Source organism: Echiichthys vipera, assembly GCF_963691815.1.
Source record: "Echiichthys vipera genome assembly, chromosome: 7".
Lineage (NCBI taxonomy): Eukaryota > Metazoa > Chordata > Actinopteri > Perciformes > Trachinidae > Echiichthys > Echiichthys vipera.
Genome location: NC_139832.1, coordinates 28,433,274 through 28,449,819, shown reverse-complemented (window position 1 = coordinate 28,449,819; position 16,546 = coordinate 28,433,274). Strand labels below are relative to the sequence as shown.

The window sequence follows — 16,546 nt, the reverse complement described above, 5'->3', positions numbered from 1 at the left end:
GAAGTAAAAGGAAAAGGCCAGGGTCACACAGGAGAGATGAAAGACGGACCATGCGCGGACATTTAACAACAACAACAATGGCGGTGAAAGGTTCACGTTGGTGTGAAGTGGAGGTGGAGTGTTTACTGCAGATTTTGGTCGATGAAAATATTCAAAAACAGTCGACAAGACGCACAAAAACTCCGAGGACTACGGAGGATTTGTAAACAAAGCCACACACACGCGTTCAATGCGTGTGACGTGTTACGGCGTGATGTCCTATGGACAGCAAGAAGCATTGGCCGAGGCCCAGGCAGTGTGAGTACAAACGGGGCTGGGGCGCGGGGGGAGAGGGAGGGGGGACAAGTACCCTAAAGCACAGGGCACGGTGCGGAAGGACAGTGTGAGTGCGCCCTTAGTGGTTTCCAGATTACCCTTGCTTTAGTCTGGTTTAGTGGATATACAATGCTAGTTTATAATAATAATAACACATCACAACCATATTAATGTGTTGTTGTTGTTAACTTGTTAGCAAACGGTTGCCTATTTACACAGACACAGAGAAACATTAGCACTAATTTGTAACTGTGTTTCTGAAAAAGTCTAGTAGTCAATCTTTCTCTTTAGCTGCTAAATACGTAGCCATGATCGACAAATAGTCTTAAACGTTTCCTTTGTGCCCTTTGGAGCTGGCAGGTGGTGCACAGTGGGTTTCACAAAGCTTTTTTTATTGGGAAATGACGCTGACGATCACTAAAATAAATAAAACTAAATAAATAACAGATGCTTGATTGAATGCTCTAGAGAGCTGAGAAGAACTTAAGAGACATAATACTTTTCTGTTGGGTTCATCACTACAAATGACCCCTTACACATTACACATAATCATTTGATCCATTGTTGATACAGACATATTGATTAGAGCAGCTTTAAAGAACCTAACTAATAGAAATTAAGGACATGTCTTGAAAAATCTATCTAAAAACACAGATATATTTAATATCGTCGCCTGTCTCCACTTAAGCTAATGTAAACCCAGCTACAGTCCAGATACACACTGTTGCAGCCCCGAGTGAACGCTATTTCGTCACATTAATATCGACAGGAGGTGACACTAGGAATCACTAAAAGCTGCTCTACTGTAGATAATATATGTGACTACTCTGGTTTACAGTGTAACCCTGTCATACCCTTCAGAGCACTGAGGGAAGGAAAGAGAGCCACAGAGAGAGAGAGAGAGAGGGAGAGAGAAAGAGAGAGAGAGGGAGAGAGAGGGGGGGGGAGAGCATTTATAACTTCCTGGGGATTCACTGGAGACACACATACATGCAAACACTCTCTCTCTCTCTCTCTCTCTCTCTCTCTCTCTCTCTCTCACACACACACACACACACACACACCACAGAGGGTTGATTTCAGCATAGAGAAATGTGCTGACCTGCACTAAGCAGGAGCCAAGGGCAACAAAACACTAAATACAAACGCTCCTCTCTGAGCTGGGTACTTTCCCTTCACTGCTCACACATGTTTAAACAGTATGCCTCCCTGCTTCTGTGTGTGAGTTTACGTCTGTGTGAAAGACAGGAACAAAATACATTCTCATGTGTCTTTAACTTTCTTCCATTCCCAATGAGAAAGTATCAGATTCTTTTTTTCCTACACATTTCCTGATTGGTGTCTAAAGAATACGACCCTAATCAGCTCCTTGTAATGAGATCCCAGATGTTACTGTAACAGAGGGTTAATGAGCCACTCACTTCACTGAATCACTGGGAACCCCCACCCTCTCTCTATGATCTCCACCTTTCATTACTACACATTTAGGCGGAGGGACCACTAGTTGTAAACAACTACGGTCTTTTTTTCTTCCAGTCCTCTTTTGTCAACAGTTCATGGTTGACCACTGATCTTGTTGCTAGAAACCTGTACTGGATTTACAAGAATACATTTTTTAAGTTTGAGTGATTTCATCAGCAGAGACAAGGTTGCTGGTTCAGAACTCCACACCCAGCTCCTCTCCGCTTCAGATTACCGTAGTTATTAAATTGGTGATACAAGATGAAAAGGCAAGGAATTCACTCTATATAGGGAAATAAGATCATCTAAGATATGGCAACCAAGAATACATGTCACTGTTTGTTTGAATCCCCACCTTTCATACGCCCATACACACACACATAGACAAATGCTGCTCACAGCTTATGAGGGTTCATGTACTGTATTTCCTCAAAAAGTCAAATAAAGGATGGCTCTTGAATAATTTGATTTATGATCAGAAAGCAAGGGTGAAAAACTCCCTGTGTCTGTCACCATGGCTTTAATTTAATAAATTCAACAACATAATCCTGCTTATTTCAACACCTTGTTTTTCTGAAGTGTTTTTCATTTTAAACCGAGACAAGAAGTGTTGAGTTTGTATTAACAGTATAAGGCTGCTTTCACACACCCAGTGGTGGCAGTGGAAGACATCCTGTTGTGTTCTTTAACCCCCAAAAGTGCACTTAACATTACACTTACACGCTATTGTTTTCCCATCAGATCGTTGTTATGGTTTAGACATTTCTGACTGCACTTGAAGGCACAGAAACAATCAGCTGTTGAGTGCTTGTGTTTCGTTTTATTACCGTCTTTTTTTTTTAACTTTCTTGTGTCAGTGATAGAAGCAGGATGTTTACTGTTGAAGTCTGATCACACTGGCCTCAGCAGAATGATGTCAGGTTGTTTATCTCCAAATGTTGGAGTTGGAGTGATAAACACACTTCACTTAAGTTATTTGTTGATGAAAGCAGCCTTCTGAGTACCTTTGCAGACTCCTATCGGTGCACAATCCACATAAAAAGGTCTATCTTCCTTCAAGCTCTAACATTCACTACATCAGCTGCCATGTTGGGAATTGGTGGATTCTTTCCCTCAAAAATCCCGTATCGGTCAGGCCCTAATGTGAGATAGAAGTCTTCTTCTCGTCTGTTGCTGTTGCCGTTACATTTACTTGGAAAGAATGTTCATTTATTTCTGGACATTTGCATGACTTTAGTATCCATTTTAAATCCCGATATAATACAGTTAGAATTGCTATCACCGATTTAATAGGAATTCATGTTCTATTCTAAACCCTAATTCAAAACAGAGAGCTTTCAGTTTATAGGAACATCTCATGGATGTCAAAGTATAAAACAAGGCAGCTCATTCACTCCAATGAAAGCTACACTTTTGCATGCACTCCAAACCAGAATTGAAGACAACTGAAGACATAAACTGCCTTTTAAAGTTAACCCAAGCAACAAAATATGAAGGGCGTAAAACAACCAGAACCGCAGACAACCAATCTATTGTTACACGCACATGATAACTAACTGGCTGTGTTGCTCCCTACCTGGTGCCAGCAGGTGCAGTGTGTGTGGCAGGGTAGGCAGGCAGACGGGGGCAGGCAGGCAGCACTGGCATCAGGCAGGGAGCAGGCAGCGGTGGACAATGAGGCCAGTGGCAGGGACATGGTCTGATGGTGATAGTGGTGATGTGGCTGGGCGTAACATGCAGAAACTCGATCCCCACCGGGGCCTGCTGTTTGACTCTCTCCTCCTCCTGCCCTGCTCACCTGCAACAACCAACATGTGCAGATGACCAATCGGAAACACAGTAAGATACGTCATCTTTTTTCCTACTTATCTCTAGCCTTTTTTATCACAAAAAAAACCCAATTTGGCTGTCTCGTACCACCACACAGTGTCGTGCCGAGTCACAGGAGCATGGATTCCACATATTGCCACTTAATCTTAAAGAGTTCTGTGTCATTACATACATAACACCAGACAATTAACTGAATTTAAAAATGCCTCATCATTAAGAGTATCTCTGTTAAGTACTTCAATTCTAAATGTGTTTGTTTTAAATGTGCTCGATTAAAAAAAAAGTGACTTGACTGAATGATTTTCTTTCATTTCCATAATCCATATCCCATTCACCCTTGTGTGCTTATATTTACAGTTCCTATAGAAAGTCATCGTAGCCTTTTGAAATAGTCACTTTATTTGTTGTACAGCCTGAAATGATAATAGATAAAACAATTTATTTTTCAGATTTCATACTTTGTGGAGGCACCTTTTGCTTTATAATTACAGCCACCAGTCTGTTTGGATGTGTCTCTACCAGCTTTGTGCACCTAGACTGGAGAATATTTCCCCATTCTTCCTGCAGAACTGTTGGAGTTCAGTCAGATTCTGTGGTGAGCGCTGATGGACTGCTCTCTTCAAGTCCACCCACAGATGTTCTGTATGATTCAGGTCAGGGCTGTGACTGGGCCACTCCAGGACATTCACCTTCCTGTCCTTTAGCCACTGAGTTGTTTTTATGGCGGTGTGTTTTGGGTCATTGTCATGCTGAAGGTGAACCACCTGCCCATTTTCAAGTGTCTAACACAGGGACAAGGGTTTTCCTCAAGAATGTGGGTGAACTTGGCAGCATCCATGTTCCCTTCAGTTCTGACCAAGTGCCCAGTCCCTGCTGAAGAGAAACAAGCCCACAACATAATGCTGCTGTCACCACCAGGCTTCACTGTAGGGATGGGGTGTTTTGGGTGGTGTAACGCTTGGAGTTCAGCCCAAAAAGTTACATTTGGTCTCATGTGACCATATCACCTTTAACACATGGCATCAGAATATTCTTTATAATGAGACTCAGTGTGACATTATTTCAGAAGAGGCTTCTTTCTCTCCACCCTGTCAAACATGTAGAACTTGTGGAATTGTTGTCACATGCACAGATGGACCAACCTCTGCCATTCAGACTTGTAACTCCTTTAAGGTCACCATGGGCCTCTTGGCAGCTTCCCTGATCAATCTTTTCCTGGCTCAGTTGTCCAGTTTGAAAGGGGCGGCCCGATCTAGGCCAGGTCTGGGTGGATCCATATGCCTCCACTTCTGGACAATACTCAGTACTCAGAGGAAGAGTTAAAGCCTTTGAAATCTTTTTATAACTTTCTCCTAACTTGTTCCTGTCCACAACTTTATCCTGCAGCTCTTTCTAAAGCATCTTTCCAACCATGGTGAAGTCTTCTTTGTGTTACCATGCATCCTCCATCCTCAAGAAACAGCTGATTTTATTCAAAAACACCACAGTTTGTCAGGTGTAGGCAAATTAACTTGGTGTGTGATCTTGAAGGTGATTGGTTAAACATGAGAATGTTTATAATGGTTATTCTAAAGGGACTTTTACAACCCTGCTATTCTAGTTTTTCATTTTTTTAATTCATTTTCAGAAATTAAAAAAAAAAAAATCACTTGACTGTAAGGTAATGTGTGTTAATCACGCTGGAAAAAAACAAATATTTTTATGTATTATCATTTCAGACTGCAAAAAAAAAAGGTGACTATTTCAATAGGGTATCATGACTTTCTATAGGCACTGTATAGTGACAAAGCACATAATGCTATGCTATGCTGTTTCTATACTATTTTGACTGGGGTGGCTTAAGTGGGGCACTGACTTATGCAGGGGTAGCATAAAGTATATGTGCACACACACACACACACACACACAGACACCAAACCCAAATAGTTTTCATGTCAACTCCATGGGAAGAAATCAAAAGTTTAACTGATTGACTTTATTTCTCCGCCGAGTGAAGCGAGTGAGGAAGGGATGCACACAGCCTCAGCTGATCCGTATATATAGATACAGTTATAGATACAGTTCATATGTTCAAAACACGTATACAGCGTGAGAAAACGCAGGTGTGGGTCGATATATTTAATAAAATGGGAAACGTATCTGTTCTGTCAGATGAGCGTGGCGGTCGTTACAACACTTCAAATTCGCAACGCTTCCATGCACGGACAGAAGCAAAGACTGTATGTTGACTGATGGGGTGGGGCCCTTTTAGACGCCGAGGGCCCCGTCCGCCTCGCTGTGGCCCAGGGGCTGGGAAGGGGTCTATACTTAACGGGCGTGAGTGCCTTACACCGCGGCTAACACGAGCATTAGGCAAAGATACCTGCAGCACCACTTCTGCTAAAATCAACTGCTCATGTAAAGAAAATACTGAAAGTTTCAAATGTTGTTAAAATCTCATCTCATCTCGTTCTTGTGAACTCAATATCGCGTATGGTCTCGTGAGCAGAGGGTCCCGTCACATCCCCAATTTTCACCACTTGAGAATTGATTAAAAAAATGGTCAAAAATCACGTAATATAACATCCAGACTTTGAGAAACACCATATAAAAATCCTTTCTCTGATCTGCCTTTCCAGTGATTGGATGGTGAGCCCCTCTGTTCTGGAAACTGCTAAGAAACCCTCTTGATTTCAACATACTTACATCATCACACATGAATACAGTTGGGCTAATTGAATCAGAGACTCAGCTTTTCAGACATACCTAATGTATGCAATTCAAGACTGAATAAACACTATCTGTGGACACAAGTATGCAGAAATATCTAAATACTCCATTTTAGAATAGGATAAAATAACATATTTGTCCTGCATAAAAAATATTGCATGTTTTTGCCCCAAACTGTCTGGATTTTCATAAAGTGGGCGTGTCTGTAAAGGGGAGACTCGTGGGTATCCAAAGAACACATTTTCATTCAGATATGTTGAGGTCAGAGGTCAAGGGACCCGTTTCTTGCCAGTTTTTCCCTCCCAAAATGTAGTCTGACTTTGGGCTGTTATTAAAGTCATTGGGTAGTTTCATATGATAGCAATATCTTTAGCATTAGAGCCTCTTAGAGACATTAATGTTGCAGACCGATCTCACTGGGGCGCATAACCAGATTCCCTGTGGCTCATGCTGCCCCCTGGAAACGACCCTGCTATGAACTTCGGAAAAATAATAATACTTGCAAAGTCAAGCTTTTTATTTCTTCTGACTATTAAATACCAAAATGTAGACAAGTATTGAAGTGGTGGTACTGAAGGTAAAAAAATATAGATATGAGCATAAAGTACTGTTATTACACCAAGGAATGGACTGTGAAATGTACATTTTATATGATGCACAGGTTGTGCATGAACAAATCTATGCAACAACACTAATCACATATAGAGCTTATGAAGATCCATTGTATTAACAATGTTTTACAGCTGTGCTCTCTGAGAACCCAACCTGTAGTGATCTGTAATAGAGGTTTCTGTAGGGGACTTTTGGAGCATGTCATCAATCATATTTTCAAGGAATTCCCATAGAATTAGGGAACGTCATAAAGTATCAAGGTGATAAAAGTTTTTTTGAGCTGTTAGAAGACCCAGGGACTCAAACTACAGTGGATATAAGCAGGTTCTTTTGGTTTGTTTCTCAGCTGACATTTTCTTATGTTGATATCATTACAAACTGCTGCTGTGAGTCTTGGATGTACAAGTTATTCCTTAAGCTAAGCCAACTACAAAGAATATTGTTTATAATCTGACCTCAGCTGTGGTCAACATCATAAACTCCTGCTGGCTGTCAGCTTTCACCCACAAGCATGTCATTTACTTTGTCCGCCACATAAAAACACAAAACTGAGGTCTGTTGTGTCAACAGGTAGCCTGTCATTGACTATGTCTCACCTGTAATTTTAGTGTATAGGTAATGTGTCAGTGTGCTGTACTCATCTGTAACATATTTCCTCTGCCCAAGCCTGGAATTAGTTTGACTTTTTCTTTCCTCTGAGCAGGTAAAAACCTCACTTCTGGCCAGAGCCCTGTTAGATGGGTGGACGTGGTGATAACTCAGAGCAGCCAGCGCAGGTTAGCATCAGCCAGTGTTGGGTACGTCTTGTTTTTAAGAGAGATACTCTGAGATATGTTTTACTACACCGGGGTAACAGGTACATGGATGGTGGAGCACCTGTTTAATCTCTTGACTTCGCCTAATTTGCCCACAACGGCATGACTTTGCATCTACTAAAAAGTTGTTTGTTTGTTTCGTTTTTTAAAGTGCTGCATAAAATTCTATGTGACACACGTGTTTATGTGTGTTTATGTGTGTGTATGTTTACTCAAACAGGCTAGACAAATAGATTTATTGAGAAAATGAATTAGAGATCTTCCTGTTTACCGAGGGTTAGGTTTAGAGTTTGGGTTACCGCAGACGCACTCGGCTGAAAGTTGCCAGTTAACGAGGTCACTCGTTAAACTGAAACACCGGCCACAGGTGACAGAAGACTCCCAGGTAAAAAGTCATTTGTAAGCCATCTGGACGAAGAATACTCTTTCAGCTCAGCTTCCACTCTGATGGAGTGGAAGCTGAAGAAAGCTTTCAAAGATAAAGACTTTGTCTCTACATCTGCCGACATCCGCTCTGCTTTATTCAGGTGATGCAGCAGTTTGTTGCATATCTCGTCATGTTATTAATTATTCAAGACTATTTGGCAGCGCTCCGAAAGGCCCATGTACTTTTAGTGCAGCGTGTTTCAATATTACATACACTATAACGGTTCACTTTCAGGACAAACAGGACAGGATGTGGCATTTTTAAGGAGTAACAGAAAGTAATATAACAATTAGTGTAACCAATTACTTGTCTCATTGAGTAATAAGTAAAGTAACTTACATTTTTTGAGTAACGAGCCCAACACTGGTGACCACACACTCTCAGTCAGTAGAAATGATTGTTTTTGTTTTTGCCATTCACACCCATAGGACTGTAAAGGACCGTTTATGGAGCTGCTACATGAGTAGCCTTCCCACTTGATTACACATCGCAAGTCTCTCTAAACCTGCTAGACTTTTAACACCTGATACAGGGGTCATCCACACCGAGATGCGTTTTGCTGTAACCGCAAAAGGATTGTTTAGTTTTGGCCGATCATCCAGACGGATGCAGTGTTTTTGGAAGCAAGAAAACGTTATTTTCTGACACCAGGTCCAGGAGTGGATAAATCTCAGTATGCCACCCTTGCGTTGTCGTCTGGACAGCTAACCCACATATTTTGTGAAGCAATGATGTCCTCGCCCCACCTCTGGACCTTATAGCCAACAACAATGGTGGACTACATGCTTGTGTTTGTGCTGCAGAAGCTACTGGGCCTATTAGGTTTACTACAGCAAAATCTTCTGCTCCTCTGCTACTACGGAGAGCGACAAACAATTAACACTTTCTAGTTGTTGATGTGTTGGCTTTGTATGCAGCGCGCAGGCTTTATGCGCATGCCCCGGCCTCTGTTTCCACTGATAAGCCAATGACACTCAGCTCTACCTTTCCACCAAGACCATCTCTGCAGCCACCCATTCCATCCTCACCACCTGCCTCACTGACATCAAAACTTGGATGCAACACAACTTTCATAAACTCCCTTGCTCGCTCCACCCAGGATTTCTCACTAAACATTGATGGTTCTATTGCTACACTAGCATCCATAACCATGGCATCATCCTGGACCCCGCCCTCTCATTCCTCCCCATGTAAACAAAATCACCATAACAGCCTTCTTCCACCTCAGGAACATCGCCTGTCTCCGTCCCACCCTATCACTCTTAGCCGCCGAAACTCTGGCCCATGCATTCATCTCATCACGACTTGACTACCGTAACTCCGTCCTATATGGCTCATCAAACAACATCCTCAATAAACTTCAATATGTTCAGAGCTCTGATACCCTCATGCTCTCCTCCACCCACCGCTTCGACGGCATTACCCCTGTTCTCCACGGCCTCCACTTGCTCCCTATCTAATACCGGATTGATTTTAAAATACTACTCATCACCTTCGAAGTCCTGAACAACCTGACCCCTCCCTACCTCTCTGACCTCAGCCAGCGCCACACTCCTACGCGTCACCTCAGGTCCACTGATGCCAACCTCCTCCAGCCCATCGGGACTAAGCTCCGGACCCGGGGTTAGAGAGCCTTTGTTGCAGCCGTACCCCCCTCTGGAATGCACTTACCAGCCATATTCGCAACGCCTTTCCGTCTTTCGAGTCAGCCCTCAAAACCCACCTTTTCACTTTTAACCGTAAGCTTCTTTTCTTTTTTGTTTGTCGTTTTTTTTGTTAAGTTTTGTCTAGTCAAAACGTCCTCGAGCACCTGAAAAATTGTGATATATAACATGATGCAATTTTTATGTTTCATCTCTTCTTCTCCGTTTTCGGTGTATTTCTGTAGCAGAGTTACAGTGCCACATATAGGCCTGGCATTTGTACTACAGTGTTTTGAGTCGGTTTTAATGGTTTCGTGTGTACATAGATATTTCTTGAGACGACGCTGTCTTAAGGGAAAACTTTTTAAGAAGGGGGGGGGGGGGGGGTGTTTTGGGCCTTGTGGACGTACCCACCGTCTGTGTCCATATATTTCTCATTCAACAGATGTGTTGGCATCTGAGTGGGTGAACTGAATTATTAAATTGTTAGTTAAAGTTCAAATGCATCTGGGTAAGACACGTTCTGTGTGTCAGATTATGTATATCAGGGGTTTTCAAAGTGTGAGGCAGGCCTCTCCGGGGGGGATCCAAACTGTTTCATTTGAGGCTCAATGAAAAAATATTACATTAGTTATCAAAAGAAGATCACATAGAATAGTCTAAGTGTGTGTGATTTGGTTGGAGAGAGTTAAAGGGAATTCAGAGATACAGTAGTCCCGGGAATGATACAGTTTTTTCTAAATTTCCAAGATTCAGACTCTAATAAATGCCCCAGGACAGAACCTTCTTATGCATTTGGTGAAGTCTGAAGTTTTGCCAAACATTAATATTAGGCTGTGGTTTTGGCTCAACTGTTGATTGTCTATGGGATCAAATAACACCGGCTCTCTACACCTTTTTCAAAGTCATATTCAAGCCTATTCAAGCATGTCAACATGCATTTTCAAGCTTTTCCAGCACCTCACAGATGTAGTGTATACAGTATGATTACTGCACTTCTTCATCCCATTAAATTCGAAGTTACTGAGCTCTAAACAACCAAATATAAGTTTAATGCTGTAATTCTAAGAAGGGACAAATGAAAACACAACAAACGTTTTGTGTTTCAAAATGTGTCAGACTTGGCCTCATATATAATCTACATCTTGAGCTGTTTCAAGCACGTTATCCAAAATCCAAGCAGTTATCCAAAATCCAAGCACTCTTTCACACCTTGAAAAAAACACATTAAAATTGAATTCAATATCTCCAGCACCTGTAAGAAGCCTGAATCTTCGGACCTAGGGGAAGTCCACACCGAAAACCCTTCATCAAAATGAGATTGTGCATCTCTCCATAATAAATAAACTCCATGGTACAATATGTCCTAAAGCATGTTCTTGTGTATTAAAGCGTCCGACTACTTTCTACACTTCACTCTACTAGTGGTAAATAAAATTATTTCATTGAAGAATTGAGTTTAGTCAAATTATTTCACACATTTCTCTTAACTTGAAAAAGACTGAATAGGGGTCCAGTTAATATTCAGTGATATGCACTCATTTCAGTGACAGTCTGGGCCCCTGCTCCTCCCTCCTGATAACCCTGTGGACTTTCTCGTGGCTCTCTACTTTGAGCATCCCTCTCACCTGCAGGATGTCCTGGATGTGGCTGAGCTGCTGCCTCAGCACCTGCTGCTGGTGGAAGCTGAAGGCCGGGTGGTGAGAGGCCATGGTGAACAGTAAAAGAAACTGCTCCTCGGTCCTCCCATCGTTCAGCGCCAACCCGTAGTTATTGATCACCGTGTCTATGTGAGTCAGGGTCCGGTACAGGACCCCCGCTGCCTCCCTGTTGTCCGACCCGAGCAAGGCGAGGGACACCAGCAGCTTACTGCGCACCACCTCGTCCGTGATGTTTGTGAGGCCCGATAGGTCCGCGGGGTTGTTGGCTTTGATCTCTGCATCCCGGAGGGAGTGGTAGTCCTTGCGGGCCAAGTCCTCCAGGCAGGAGCCGAGGAAGCGGAGCTCGATGGGGACGCAGAGGTCCAGAAGGCCGCACAGGAACTCCGCTCTCTGGGCTGAGGTGAGGGAGGAGAACCAGCGGTACACCCCCTCCCTCTGGACACAGCTCCGGCTCTCCACCATACTCACACATCCACTCAGACTCTACTCGAGCTAGTTCGCACAGTAACTGTTGTTAAAATGTCAGACTTTCAACGGAGGGTAAACTTCACAACAAAGGGAGCGCGTGTCTATGTGTGCGTGCGTAATTACGCAGGCGCGTGCGAGCAGCGCTACTCCAGAGCGGCCATAAAGTCGGAGCTACTTAGTCAACTTTCTGCCGCTGTCTCTCACTTGTCACTCTTTGTCTCCACACACCGGGGCCGCGGCGGTGAAATGAAAGAAGCGACAGTTCTCTCTTTTGTTGGCGAAGCGGCGGCGACAGAGCAGCGGTTCTTTCCGAACCATAATCTCACCAAGTCGCCTCACGTGAAGCCAAATTGGACTGGTTAGTGTTCAGCAGCCAGGAGTCCCTCCGCCGTGTCCCTCCCCGCCGCTCGGACCGCTGCCCCCCTGACGGTAGGCTACCCTTCTTGCAGGATGGCAGATCACAACACACCGCCCCATTCAAGGAGACGCTCAGTCACATCAGAGCCGCCCGCTCTCGCGTCCCACAGGGTGAAACGACCCCTTCCTGTGCAGTAGCTCCTCCGTCCTCATGGTTTTCCACACTTTTGTTCGAGCAGCGGTGGTCTGAAGCCCTGTGACAAAGTCCTCAGGCTAGCAAGTCTCCGCTAGCTTAAAGTTTAAAAACAAAATGAGTGTGTCCTGAAGCTCCTGCCGCTGCCACTGGGAAGAATACGGCTATAACATAACGAGACATTACCAAACGCCGCTGCTGAAGAAAAAAACAACTCACAAATGATACTTTTGTTTGTTTTGTTCCGAGTCCGTGAATGACTTTAGTGCAACATGTTGTTCTCCGCTCCGTGCATTCTGCCATGAGTCTTGAAATCGAGAAAAAACAGCTGTGTATAACATTAACCCAACTCTGGCAGCAAGACCAGCCCACCGTCGGAGATGTCTTCTCTGATTGGCTGCGAGTCCCGTCTGCATGCGAAGCCTCTATCGTGATTGGCTCAGGCCGCCCTGCTATTTCACATCTTTTTCTCATGCGCTCATACATTTCTCCGCTTTATTACTGTTGCTTTAAAGTGCCAGATACACGTCCGACTGATGCTGTATACTCTTTTAAATATGATCGTCTCACCGATAAGAAAGTTATGATCTTTATGTCCGACGACTTATTCAGTTATTAGCCTACTTTTACTAGTTTATTACTTTTTGAGTTTTAGAAGGAAGCTATCCTATTCAGATATGACAACAAATGTAGGCTGGGCTACTTTCAGTGAAATCAAAAAAGGGAATATTACAACTGACTATTATTACTATATATTCCACATAAACACACAACAGCAACACACAAACACACAGTAAGGACAGTTCAGAATGCCATGAATAGGAACAGTCAACCATAAAGACAGTGATTAGTATGAAATAGTAATATGTGCCTATATAGTTTTAGCAAAGTATTAATATCTAAGTATGTTTATAATGTAGCCTGTATGAATGAGATATTAAAAGCTTGAATTCATTCATACTTATTAATAGTATGAATCAATCAGTATATACTTGCTCCTAGAACATTTAGGCCTACGATTTCATTTGTGTTTTTTATGAGAAATATTATATTTGTAATTTCTCATGATATTCCTTGAGTTTGTGTATAGGTACAGCGTTATTTCTATGTTTTTATGCAGTGGACATGAACATCCCAACTCTATGTGAATTGGGTTGTAAAACAGAAAGAAGTGAATGAAAGAAAGAAAGCCACTACATTATAATACTTTATGTCTTACATGACAGCAACAATAGCCCATATTATATTAAATAGTAGGCTGTCTTAGTTCACTCCTTGGTGTGAAGCGAGGCCCCTGGTGCTGTTATTATGTAGTTCATATCTATGCCAGAAGATGGCGTCAGAGGTCCATGATGAGCCTGTTCACTTTCAAATGGAGGTGGTGTTGCATCCATCATGACACCTGGCTGTGCCTCGTCACAGATGATGAAAACGTCACACACCAGCATTATTTTTTAAATGTTAATTAAACACAGAAACAGTTACTTGATACAACTGTATTATCTGTTGTGTTCCTCCACACGCCCAGCCTCCACAGCCTCCATCCATCCTCACTCTCATTGAGAACATTGGTCTTGAGAGGTAAATCCCGCCCCTCCATTGACGGAAGAAAATTTGGTTAAGGTTGCTATAGTAACTACACCCCTCCCTCTTAACCAGTGCCACTCCCTCTCTGCATCAGGGATGATGCCTAACATACAATCACGAACACAGAAACTATAAAAACACAGAAGACATGTCATTTTCTTTCAAACACTTTCTTTATTTTCTCCACAAAACTCAAAAACAAAACAGAGTAATTCCCAGAAACAGAAAGAAAGAAAGAAAGAAAGAAAGAAAGAAAGAAAGAAAGAAAAAGAAAGTCAAACTATAGAAAGAGAGCTTGGCATGCTGTAGCATGCTGCGGACTAACAGGGTGACGCAGGGCATCGTCACCAGGCTGATGGCATACAGCAGAGCTTCTTGAACCTTTTTCAGTCTGGGAGCAAAATGAAATGAAAATACATTGTTCTGCCTCTCGGAGTGCAGGCACATTAGACCGTACTCTTGTAATAATGTGGGGGAACACCAGAAATGAGCCTACAGTTGAGTTTGAGTTCCAGTCCATAGTTTGAGAGATGCTGTCGGACAGAAAAACAACAGCGAACCTCCCTGCCCCCCTGGAAGTTGTTACCGATGGCAACCGACTCAGTCATCCCATCTCATCACGTGGAAGGAGAAGGATGCACACACATGTTCACACAGTCCAATGAGCATTCATGTGCACACATGCAAACAAACACAGGCTAGACTGCTGGATGGGTTCGAGACACATTCACACCCCAGTGACTATAAAAGATAGACAAATCATGACTGGTGTTTATGTCTGTTTGTCTGTCAGAGGTTTTGGATGGTTGGAAGCCAAGCTGAGGAATGGAGGCGGTGAAGCCTGACCGCAACCCTGGCCACTGCGTGCTACGACACTACAACAGACTCGCATGAGTTCACCTAAATCCTTCCACAAAGTTACTTTCTGTCAGGCTGTTTGGAGTATCACTTAGGTTACGTTTAACCCAGGAAAGATAAATGAAATATTTTTGACTCTGCTGTTACAAAATAAGCTTCTCTCCCCACACCGCTCCTGTCAAAACTTTGCATACCGCATGTGCTTCTGAAGTTGTTCTTTTTGCATTCAGATTCAATGCACAACTAAGATATTATAGTACGTATGCATGCATTGTTGTACTTTTATCAGTTTGCGCTACAAAAGCAAGGCAGGTGGCGACTAGTATTTATTTTCAGACATCTTGCAAGTATAGTATTATGGTTGTTTTCAGGTTATGTTTTGAGAGGAGCAGTGGGAGACACTGATTTATCAATATGATAGAGTCTTTAAAGCCATAATCCTGGTGTTACACATGCCTGCTTTGCTTCGGTGAATGCAGTATTTCTTCTAAAAAAAACCTCTGCTAGTGGTACAGTAGGTGCAGGGCTTGGCCAAGGGCAGTCTTGTCTTGAACTACCACCAACTCAGAGGAAGCTCCATTCTCTGACTGATGTGTGTGGAGGTGGGAGAGAGTAGGAGGGAGAGAGGGAGAGAGTGCAGCTGTCAGCTGATGCTAGTAGGCTAGATGTGGATGAGCAGTGATTGTGTGCTCATGAGATGTTCTTGTAAAGTTCATGAACAGCGTGAGAGGCCACTGGGCTACTTGGAGACCACACACACACACACATACACACACACACACACAGACACACACATACACACACACACACACACACACACACACACACACACACACACACACACACACACACGCACAGACACAGTAACATACACGCACATGCCTGCTTGATACAGTCGCGTACATACTCACATTCTGTACAAAAGCCTATTTAAACATATGTACACAGCAAACATACAGTATGCAGAGCCCGCACACACACACACACACACACACATTTTGAACCATCGGTAACAACAACCGGGCAGGCGGAGGAACCAAAAGGAAGGAGTTATATAAAGAGGGGTGAAGGGTTACAAAATAAAGAATATATCCATCAACATATTGTACATGAGAGAAAATGTAAGTAAATAAATTTAAAGTTACAAATCTGTTGAAAACTATGATTTGAAGATGTAAAAGTCCGTCTCGTCAGTCCTGTGTGCATGACAGTGGAGGCAGACATCTCGCTGTAATGCCAGCTACACCTCTGCATGGCCTGGGGATCAGACCAGTTTAGCCCATTTGAGTCTGTGTGAACTACTGACGCTCACTCAAGTCCAGTTTCTGGACTATGTTATCTCCCTGTAGTCCAGTAACCTGGAGTGGTTAAACCCTCTTTTGTCCGCTTCTTTGGACACTTCAGCATCTCTTTCAAGACAGCTGGAGCAAGCTTAGCCGAGGTTAGCCCGGGTTAGCAACCTTTAGCCCAAATATTGGTGGAGCCCTCCTTGGTCCTTGTCTTGCGAGTCCTCTCGCCAGGAGCGCGTAGGGGCAGCAGATTGGTCGTAATACTCGTGAATTTATAGTCGTTGTAGCATAGATAGGCTGACTCTGAAAGCAGTGCTGTCT

At 43.1% G+C, this 16,546-nt stretch overlaps 1 protein-coding gene across 4 annotated transcripts in view; it reads right to left on the bottom strand.

Moving 5' to 3' along the window:
- Positions 1–12,775, bottom strand: part of zcchc14 (zinc finger, CCHC domain containing 14) — a 49,588-nt gene extending 36,813 nt beyond the window's left edge. For 2 of the 4 annotated variants that reach the window (XM_083916761.1, XM_083916762.1), the window contains exons 1-2: positions 11,441–12,775; positions 3,353–3,574 (exon numbers count right to left, since the gene is read on the bottom strand). In XM_083916761.1, coding sequence (XP_083772887.1) covers positions 3,353–3,574; positions 11,441–11,935 — 717 coding nt within the window. In that variant the 5' untranslated portion in view covers positions 11,936–12,775. The remainder of the gene's footprint in view (positions 1–3,352; positions 3,575–11,440) is intronic. The other 2 variants (XM_083916763.1, XM_083916764.1) reach the window with 1 other exon arrangement.
- Positions 12,776–16,546: the final 3,771 nt, after the last annotated feature.